Consider the following 11,231-nt stretch of genomic DNA (forward strand, 5'->3'; position numbering starts at 1 on the left):
AGCTTGACGCTTTTTAATTCAATATTTAACTGTGCTAAAGCACCTTAACTGTACAAAAACAGGCAGTTTGACTCGTATTCAAAAGTAAACAATGAAAATTTCCATCTGGTTTCGTTACTATTAAGGAATTGATTTAATGACTCATAGGAAGTTAAGAAAAAATATCAGTGTAGGTGTGATAAAAAAAGAAAAAAACGATGTTACGTCACAATAAGAATCTTTGGTTATTATCTCCTCGTGACAGGTTTACATATCTCTAAGCAACGTATTTGTTTACATTGTTGCCCCTTTAAAAAGAGAAGACCGGGCATATTCTTTCTGTTCAGTCTAAAGTTAAACATTTTACTCAACTTATTAAGTAATTTAGCCTGTTGAATAATGTACCCTGCACGTTTACCTGACGGAAGAATTAAACGTATGTATATATTTTAAAAAAATATCGAGACTTCATTTTAAATCATTATTAGTAGACTTCTATTTTAAAGATTAGAATTATTTCTTATCAATTAATGGTTGTAAGAAATAGTAGGGCGTAACCTGCTTAAATTGTTTAATGTAAGAAACTTCTATGAAGAAGTACCTGTTAATATGTTCTCCGTTTTTATGAAATTAGAATAAATTTTATTTTGCTAAATTTTTTTTATTTTTTACTTTAGGTCTTAGATTTGAAAAAAAACAAACTAAAAGAAATTTTTTTTAAAATTCAAAGCAGATTTTTTAAAATTTATTTTATTACATGTACCTATTAATGTTATAATTTAGAATATTCATAATGCTTAATATTATTTAAAAAAAAGCAATATTATATCCATAATGTAATTTCTAACTGAAATGGTTAAATTTATTATATAATTGTTACAAACTAATCACTGAAAAAAATTAAGTCATAGTTGTTTTTATTCAAACTCAACAGATTCATTAATTTGTAAAGATAAAGACTAAATTTATTGGTTAGAAATCAAACGAAGAATTTATTTAGGAAACACACACACACAATTATTCTTAATAATACCTAATCTGCAGATTAAGTCTTTCTTCATTATATGTATACCAGGGGTCTGTCCAGGCCGAATTTACTACCGTTTAGCGGTACCTTCACAAATTCAACTTTAGGGAAAACGGTAGTTTCACAAATTCAATTTTAGGAAAAACGGTAGCTTCACAAATACTTTTTCTTAAAATTTCATTTTTGTATCCCTTAAGAAACGATAAATCCATATTTTTGTGTTGATTTTTTAATATAATTTTTAATTTTTCACAAATTATGTCTAAATTTTCACAAAATAGGTACCTCTCAGAAAAACCTAGACAGACCCCTGTATACACAAATTACATTGTGTAATAAATGTTAAGAACATTTTTATTTATATAAGTATAAACTTAAATAGGTTTATAAAATAACAAATTATTTTAAGTGTAGCTAATGGAAAGTTATAATTTTAAAGATCCACAACAATTTAATCCACAATTAGTCTTTTTATTTTTCGTAATCTACTTTGAACCTAATAAAATTAATTAAAATGCACATTACTTTCTCTTTATTTCTCCATAATTGCCTCATCATATTCCCCATCATTATGCATAAATGTCACCTTGGAAAAAAATAAGAAATAATATTATGTAAAAAAAAAAAAAATCCAACTGCATGCCATAATTTTTTGCAAGTAATAACTTTTTAAAGTATACATGCATAATATAAAGTATACATGCATAACTGTATTGTTGGTTTCAAAAACTAAAACATACCATGTTTGGGAACCAATATAGGTGGTATAGAGCTTTAATCATAAAAATTTTAGATGTATTATCCATAATGAAAGTATCATCTGTGACTAATACGTGCATAACTAATTCCCTTACTCAAGTACAAATGAAAATAAAAATTTATGTACAGTGAAAATTCCTATATCTGGACATTCATACAGGAAAAATATATTTTTTACTCACTTTTTAAGATTGCAAACATTATTATTTTTTTTAAATCTCTTAAAAACAAGCATTATTTAAAAAAACAAATTTTTTTCCTTTTTGCTGTTTTTCTGTTAACTAAACATTTATTCTGTCAGCTTCTATTAACTCACTGTTAGTCATTGAAAAGAAAAGAGCAGTTAAAGAATTATTTTAGTACTTTACCATTTTGTGTTGTCAAATGTTTTGGAGATTTAAAAAAATCTAAATAAATGAAGGGAAAAAAAAATTTATTTGCACGAACAAATTGGAAAAGTATAAATTTCTGTGCATGTATTTTATCATTCATTTTACCTGTTCGAAAATGTTGTTGTATATTATAGACTTTGCTTCTTACTTTTTCTTAACTTAGACATATTTTGATACCTTGAAGTCCTATTAGCTGAACATGCAGAGGTTGCACATTCCGGATTTGGGACTTTCCACAAGGCAATTTATTATGGCACATTAAACAAATTTTGTTTCGCTAGTTTTCAATATCAGATTAAAATAATTTATTTTTGATTTAACAATTTTTTTAATATTTTTCTTTTCAATTTTTAAAATTTCTCCTTTTTTCGCAATTTTATTTGTTTAGATTTGTTAGAAATTGCCTTTTGCAGTAAATACTGAATTCACAAATGAAAATAGCTGATTATGAACATAAATGTGGCGACAATCAAAGTAAGCATAAATTTAGACAAAAAAAAAAAAAAAGTTGATCAATAAAAACAAAATAACTTCATAATTCAACATTTTTTCCAAAACTGAAAAAAAATTTCTTTTTTCCTTTAATATATTTTTCATTAAGGTAGTAGTGACACATCAGTCTCTGTATGGAGTAGATATGCAGAAGAAACACCAAGATGACAGAATAATTCTATTGTAGATCGCTGCGAAATTTCTTTAGCCACAGCTTGCATATTTTCAAAGAGAACTAAGTTTTATGTAATTACATTACTTTTCTTGTAAAATTTTAAAACAATTGCTTTCAAAAGATGACATTCTCCCAGATGGATTGCTACAAAAATAGCATTATGCTAAAAGACCAGCATGTTATCTAATCATTGCAACTATTGAGATAAAATTTCACTCAGAAGTTTTCTAACTGAAACTGTCCTAAGCCTTTTTATCTAATATCTAGCGGCAATTCCACGACTTATGAATGTCACGTTTGCAGACTTTAAATGGATATAACATTTTGAATTCCAGTCACTTTCATTTATATGAAATTTTAAAAAAATTAAAAAGTGATTGCTATAGAACAAAAGAGTTTTTCATTTTTAAAAAAGTTTTGAATGTGACTAAAAATTGAGTTTTGTGTTCACTTATCATAGTAAAAACTATTAGAACTTTGTATTTTTAAACTGAGTTTTACGCAAAAGTCTGTGAACATGACATTCATAAATGTTGTGCATCATATTTTTTATGTGTTGTTACACTATCATTATTTTTAGCTCCATTTGGTCCTCCTGATTGTCCATGGAAATCTGTAAGTCCTGGTAGCAGCATATCTGAAAATGCTGTAGAGTTTGGAAAGCTGAATGGAGATCAAGTCTACATTGGAAGAGTTTATGATAATGACTGTTGGCTGATTGGTACTGCTGTTCCTTCAAAAGGTGTCTGCCATTACTTGAGCAGAAATGCTGAACTCAAATCTACAGATTCCTATGACGTAAGTATATCTTTTACCTTAGGAACCTTGTCCCGCAGTGGACCAATCGCAAAGATACGGTTCCCGGTAGAATACCGAAGTCGAGCATCGCTGACCATCGTCAGTGATCGGGTGCGTGGCCAGTTTGATCGGCCTATGTAGGGACCGAGAATGCGCAGTATCGGTCCTCGTTAAACTGTTCTACTGTAAAGTGCTCGACTTTGCACGCAACTCGACGGCTAGCGAAGGAGCCATCCCCTCTGCAGAGGAGCAATGACATGTCTTCGGATCATCCTCAGGGATGTTTCCCAGACTGTCGCCAATAGCCCATTGTGCAGCTCTTGTGCGATGTAAATAAAATGCCTTCCTTAGGGACATTATCAAATATTATGTTAGCACCTAAATCATCTGCTTATTTTTGCTGACTAAAGAGGAGTATGAGTAATGCTTATGTAAGACATTAAAATTCCCTTATTTTTAAAATGTCATAAAAAGAATTACAATTGAAATAAAAAAATCTGAGTTAAATTCGAAGAAAAGAAAAAGAGTTCAAAAATTGATTAATAAATTCTAATATTAATTTCAAGTAATGATTTTTAAATTCTAAGCTTAATCAAAATTCTGTAATATGGTCTTACAGTTTTTATTAAACATGTTCAGTTTTAATGATATAGGCAGTGCTAACTGATTTGATTTAGTTTTAACATTTTATTAAAACTAAACATAAGTACCCAGTGTTTAAATAGCAAAATATTTTATGAATAAAGCATTGAATAATCTCAATTACTATAGCATCACTAACTTATGAGTTTTATTTTGTGAGCTCTATTTGTTATGTTTCATTTTTAAAAGTTGCTTATGGAGATTATAGCTACTACAGCTTTATTATTTTGTTTTTATATTAAAATATTTTGTTTATTAGGTTTTACTATCTTAATTGCTTAAACTTTTAAAATTAATTTTCAATTGCTTCACATCACAATAGTTTTAAACAAATTCAAATAAGACATATAATATTGTACTTAAACATTTTTTATTATTTTTGACCATTAAGGTATTTTTTTTTTATTGGCCCATAATGAAATCTTTTTTATAATTTTCATTTCCTTTTAATTCTAGCCCTGTATTTTAAATACATTTCCTGAAAAATATTCCTCCTAGAATTATCCTAGAAGTTTTTTTTTTTTTTTTTTTTTTCAAATTTTGAAAAACACAATTATTTATCATAAAATTATTTTTCATGTTTCTCTTATTAAATAAAAATCAATGATTGTTAAATTTTTATTTATTTATAAAATTCAAATAATAAGTTAATTTAAAATAAACTTATAGTTCATATTTAAAATAAAATTAAAATAGTGTTTAAAATTTAATAAGCAATTTCCTTAATGTGTGATACCAAAGTGTAATCCTAAAGCTGTGTAATAATTGTTATTAATGTAAATAGCTTTATTTTTAATATTTGGACAAATACTTCATTTTTCAGCCAAACCAAATATTTGGATTTTTAATCTAACACCCAATATTCATTGCAATCCTAATTTTTATAGCTAGAATAGGATGATGAGTTGTAAAAGCAAAAAAAATCGTATTTGTTAGAAAATAATTCAGCTTATTTAATTTAATCTCATGATTAGCCTATTAAAAAATAATAAAAATAAAAAATGAGCTTTTTTAAAAAGAAATCAAGGCAAAGATAAGTCATAAAAATATGGAAATGAAAGATATTAAATATTTTTCCTATAGCCTGTATTTGTTTTATTTGCAGTTAGCATGTGTGCAATATTATTATTATTATTATTTTTAAAATATCATATTTTGAAATTTAAAAGTTGTTGATAATTGCTTATGTGAATGTTTTTTTAGATAATCAGGGTGGCTACCCACCTGGAAAACCTGAAATTATCAGGGCATTTTTTTATACTGGAAGAGTTAGGAAAATTTATTTAAATAAAATACTTTATATTATTGGTACTTTTCTTGTATCCATCCTACACTTTATGAGGGAAAAAAAACATGCTGAGATTTTATGATTTTTACCTTGAAAAATCAGGGAAGTATGAAACCTGATAATATAAGTGTGAACATCCTGATAATAAGAATCTTATTTATTGATTTGAATATCAATGTAATTTTTTACTGCTTAGTACATTCTTTAATTTCTTTTCCATATCTAGGTACTTACATGCGACTGTGGAAATCCTTTAGAATTTGAGTCACCAGATTTTGAAAGTAATCTATTATTCGTTGCTGGCGGGAATGAAGACCACTGTCTGTATGCAGCTCGGGTAGTTGATGGAGAAAATACGTACATAGGTTGGGTGGATAAAAAAATTCGTGTTGCCAACCTTCCAAGAGATCCATCTGTTGGACCCAATCAAGTTAAAGAAAACTTTGGGGTCTTAAATCACAAGCTCCTTGACCGTCTATGCGTTTGTCCAATGCCCCCACCTTATTCTTATTGACTGGTCCTTTCATTCAAAATCATGCAATGTTCTGTGTGTAGACATTGTTACATTTAAAAATCTATTTTTCTTGAAGTATTACTTAAGGCAAATTACTGCTTTTTATCTAGAGCTTTATTTTTTATAGAACTGTTTTATTTTGAGTTTTATTTGCAGTGGTTTTACTTATATTCTATACATTTATGTATTTTTGTATCTACCTGCTGAATTACTGAAATAAAGTATTGCTGTGCAGCTTATTTGCTCTCTGTAACTTTTTAAAAATAAAGTACATCCTGGAATGAAGATTATTTTTTTTTCTAAATGAATACCCTGAATAATGAAGAATAAATTCAAAATATTCATTCAGAGAAACAGCTTTTAAAAGTTCCAAAACTTGTATCATAATCTGATACAGAGCTGTACCAATTATTTGATGACTCTGAGTTGCTAAGTTTTTGTCATGTGTCTGCTTTTTGCAGTTTCAACTATCATTTTAATATGCAGTGCTTGGCAAAAAATATCAAATACTAATTTTCTCATGTTTAGTATATGTTGAAGAGAAAATATTCTTGGGGGAGGGCATTTCCTTTTATAAAAAAGAAAATTTCTTTTCTGTAAAGAAATAAAATTTCAGCTTTGAATTAAACTGGTAACATTCAAATTTCGTAAAAATGAATTAAATTATGCAGTTATTAAAATTTCTTTGTATACCGGTGCTTCAAAATGTGACCAAGGTGAAAAGTAAAGCTGACATGCAAAAATTATCTTGGACTCCTAATCACCACCCTGAGCTGCAAGGGGGGGGGGTTGCAAATCTTAAGGAATGATTGAGAAAGTGTGCAATTTTGTGCAAAGTTAAAGATGTGTTCTTTTTTATATATTTCTTAAACAAATAAAAAGAACATCAGAATTTTCGTCTTAGCATTCTTTATTATGTATTTCCTTAGGCATCTGGCAAAATATTAGAGCCTTTCCTGTAGTTCTAAATTTTGAATATATATGGTAATACTGAATAAATAAAATTAATTTTATTATCATAGTATTTTACATATAATTTTGAACCCCCTTTAGGTTTTCTGTATAGTATTTGCAACCCCATTTACTTATGACTTTCGATTCTTTTTGTGTGCTAGTTTTGCCCTTTAATTTTGGAACTTTTAATTTAATCGAAGTATTTTATTTACATAAGTCAAGCCAACCAGAATTGTTTAGAACTAGGGCTGTACAGGGTACAAGTATCTAAAATAAAAATTTCTCTACCAGGTACCCGAATCTGGTTTTCAGTTTCAAGAACTGGTAATAAGCGCTCAGTCAACTTTACTGGGTAATACTGTATGCATGGCACAACCGTATTCAGGTTTAGAGTAATTATAAAACTATTCATTAAATAGTAGTTGTTTTGAAAATTCTTGCCTTATGTCAATTTTTTAACAATCAATTAGAAATAAGTAGTTTAATTATGACATATTTCGTCAGAATTTAAATTCAGTGAAACCTTGACAAAATGGCCACTTTTAGTACAAAGAAATCCTTTAGTACAAAGAAACTTAAGAAAGGTGTCCGCTTAAAAAATACGATGAATATGTATTACTCTCATACCAAATGTTAACAAAAAGAGATAAATTTTTTAAAAGTAGATTTTATTTATTTATTTTTTTTAAAAAAAAACTTTTTATATTTACAAAATTCGACAAAAAATTCATTGGGAAACATTTTCAAATAAGTTGATTTATGTTTATATTGAAAAGAAACATGTATGGACAAAATTGGCCTTCAGAACTTTTAAACTAAATTTTTACTAGTAAGCGAACCGTACTTACCCGTTACGTCAATAATCATAGTTTCCAACCAATCTAGTTTAAGTTGTCTTACCGTCGAGTTAAACATGGGAAGTTTCTTTTTTTTTTCTCTCCGTATAACACAAATCCGCATTAGTTTCACTATAAGTTTTCCCTGAAAGTAAATTTGCTCCCTGTTTGTAGCTTGATCTAGAATTACTTTATATATTAGGGGCTCTTAATGACATGGATATTGAGTTGTAACCTTAAAGGCACCAAATCCATTAAATGAATCTTCTATTCAACATTGGTAACAAGATAAAATTTCTCAATGAGTATAGAAACGCTTAAGAAATTATACTAAGGTAGATCTCATTGCACGTGAAGTGCATTTCGTTGTTATAGGAAGATTAAGAATTGACTATAATAGTTAAGATATTTTTCATTTATTTGTTAAAATATTCTACGTTTAACAGAAGCTATTTAAGAAACGCTATGGAAAATTTAAGCAAATCAAATGTCCACTATTAGCAGATCAAAATTAAGTGTACTATTAGTAGATGTTTGCAGTTTAAAATAAAATAATAAGTTTGTTATTTTGCATTCAAACAGTCATCAGAAAATTCTTTTAGAAACTTATTTTGGTAAATTAGAAATTTTTTTTTTTATTTATATAGACGAGCGCAGAAAAAAATCTAAATAATTTTTCTCATAGTTTTGTAGGGAATCGTATTGGGCAACTAATGATAAAAGCTTTATTTGAATGTCTTAAAAAGCTTCAACTAATTTTTTAAGTAGTTTTTGTTCATCTTGTACTATTAAAAAAGATTTATTATAAATGAGACCGGCATTGCAGGGATCACCCCCCTTCATAAAAGTATGTTTTCTTTCTGAATACCATCAAAGTTTAGTTTCCGGACGATTATTGTAAGGTATTGTCATTAAATTTTGTCTTATGATACAAAATAACATTTGTGCATAACCCCTGATCGTTTTGAGCTTTCTTTTGAAAAGTACAAAAACTACTTAGAAAATGGCTTGAAACTTTTTAAATTTTGAAGATAGTCGAATAAATTTTTTTATTAGTTGCCAAATACGATTCACTACAAAATTATGAAAAACTTTTTAAAAAATTTCAGTGAATGCGCAGTATAAAAGTACTAGCTTTAATACTCATGTCTTGCGCAGTTTTAATTTATTGCTTTTTTTTTCAAACTTTTAAATCGACAATTTTGTAATTAATTTTAAATTGCATCAAAAATTTTGTTTAACTCCATTGAATATCTATTAAATTATAATGAAAAGACGTAAGGCATAAAAAAATAAAAATTAAATTTTTATAAAAATGTCCATTTCTTCATCAATATTTAATCTAGGTTTACGAAGCTTTATGCAGTTAATAAAAATAACAACTAAAGTAATCGATACAAGTTAAAAACTTATTGCTTGGTCTTCTAGCAGAGGGTGTTTAAAAATGCATGTTTTCTTTCGTTATTTATTATAAGTCTCTTAAACCTCTGAAAATCGCATGAACTAAACATCTCTTAAGTTACAAAATAATTTATAAGTATTTCTTGAGAAATTTAAAAAATATGTCAAAAACTACTGAAAGTGTCTCTTCCATTATTGTAGGGTAGTGTAGAATCATTGAACATTCTTCAAACTTTGACAAGGATTGGTAATCAATTTAAACCGAGGTTTACCTTTCATTCTTACTTATTTTCTTTTTTAAAATAAACACAAATAACAATTATCCCTTCAAATAGTTTGAAAAACAATCAATTAGGCATTTATGATTTTATTATTATTTAAAAAAAAAGGATCTGGGTTTTGGGTTTAGCAGAACTAAGCTAATTGTAGTATTTAAATATGAAATTAGAGGTGCATGTGTTATACACATTTTTCTTTTTAATGGATTTAATCATGCTTTGATACGATACTAAATTAGAATTTATTCCTTATGAACTTGAAAAATAAAGGTGGTTGTGTTATTTATTTTTAAAAAAGTATTTAATCAAGATTTGAAAATATGTAAAAATGGGATTTATTTCTTCTCAATTTCTCAGCAAGTTATCATAACAGCATGTTTAGACTTTAAATCAGTATTAAGTTAAGCTTAAATTAGTTAAAAGCATTAATTAGTTAATTAAATTAGTTATTAGTTAAAAGCATTAAAAATATTGGCACATCAAAAAAGAAAAATACTATACCATGATTAATTATTGAGTTATTAAAAAACATAACATGTGAAAAAAGGAACAGTTAACATTAACATGATTAATTATTAAATGACTAATATAAAAAAAAAATTCTTAAAATGTCAAAAAAAGAAACTTATCTACAGTAACATGATTAAATTTTATTAAAACTTGGAATACAAAAGCCTAATAAAAGTGCAACAAATATATATTAAAACATATCTACATCAAATAAAATAAAAAATGACATCAATATACACATAAAAGAAATATAGTTTAAAATAAATAAATTTCAATTATCACCCTGAGAAAAATTTGTATATTAACAAATTTCCAACAGAAGGAGACCAAAATAAACTAATTTAGTTTTACAAAGTTTTTACACATTTATTCTTAAAGAAAGTTGGCACGAATCCCTAAACAAATTGATCGTGCTCACTAAAAGGAAGACTCATGTCACACATTGTAGTGATGAAAGACAAAACCCACTCGGAGATCAATATTTTTAGAATCTGCTTCTTCTTCAGTTGGAGAGATATTTTTCATTTAATAATTTTTTTTTTTTTTTTTTTTTTACCTTCAAAATCATACGGGAAAAAATCAGTATGAAATGTGAAATCTTTGCTTTTTTTTAACTATATGGAAAAAAATTTGTCCTTTAATCATGAAATTTTTTTTGTCCTTTATGCGAAAAAGTTTATGGCCTTTTAATTATGAGAAATTTTTTCTAATTAAATCATAATTTAGAGGGGAAAATATGGATAGATTTTTTAAAAAAAATTCATTAAAAAACCTAGTAAAATTCCCTAATAAAACCCTTTAGATTTTACCTCAGACTTATTAAATATTAATAATAGTTGAATAATATGTAGTTACACACAGATTTTTATAGAATGAACTTTCATTGGACTTAACACAGTATAATAACAGGGTTGGTGAAAGACAGGCTAAAGCTCCTTGATAAGGAGGCAGAATTGGCAATTACATAAAAAAAATTTTATGAAATTATACAATGTCATGAAAGATATCAGCAGATTTGCTCTATAAGGACAAGATATATGTAGGGGAATATCCCGTTGCTATCCCACCAGTACTATCAATGCGTAGCAAAATAAATATTTAAGATAAATAACTATAACATAATTGACATTTCATAAAAAATGATTTAATGAATACATATTATTTAAAATATATACATAATATTATT

General features: G+C 26.9%; 1 protein-coding gene across 1 annotated transcript; it reads left to right on the forward strand.

The window, feature by feature from the left end:
* The first annotated feature begins 321 nt into the window (after window positions 1-321).
* On the forward strand, window positions 322-6,351 carry LOC107454242 (uncharacterized). Its single transcript, XM_016071363.4, has 3 exons — window positions 322-415; window positions 3,405-3,622; window positions 5,779-6,351. Exons 1-3 carry the CDS (start codon window positions 379-381, stop codon window positions 6,064-6,066), a joined length of 543 nt encoding a protein of 180 aa, XP_015926849.1. The 5' UTR covers window positions 322-378; the 3' UTR covers window positions 6,067-6,351.
* Window positions 6,352-11,231: the final 4,880 nt, after the last annotated feature.

Source organism: Parasteatoda tepidariorum, chromosome 8, assembly GCF_982258835.1.
Source record: "Parasteatoda tepidariorum strain Cologne lab strain chromosome 8, Ptep-v5.0, whole genome shotgun sequence".
Lineage (NCBI taxonomy): Eukaryota > Metazoa > Arthropoda > Arachnida > Araneae > Theridiidae > Parasteatoda > Parasteatoda tepidariorum.

Excerpts from the sequence above, each read along its gene's own strand:
- LOC107454242 (XM_016071363.4), top strand. The coding sequence starts at position 379 with ATGTACCCTGCACGTTTACCTGACGGAAGAATTAAAC. Across the intron at positions 416-3,404 it reads ACCTGACGGAAGAATTAAAC|CTCCATTTGGTCCTCCTGAT; the intron begins GTATGTATATAT and ends CATTATTTTTAG. Across the intron at positions 3,623-5,778 it reads AATCTACAGATTCCTATGAC|GTACTTACATGCGACTGTGG; the intron begins GTAAGTATATCT and ends TTCCATATCTAG.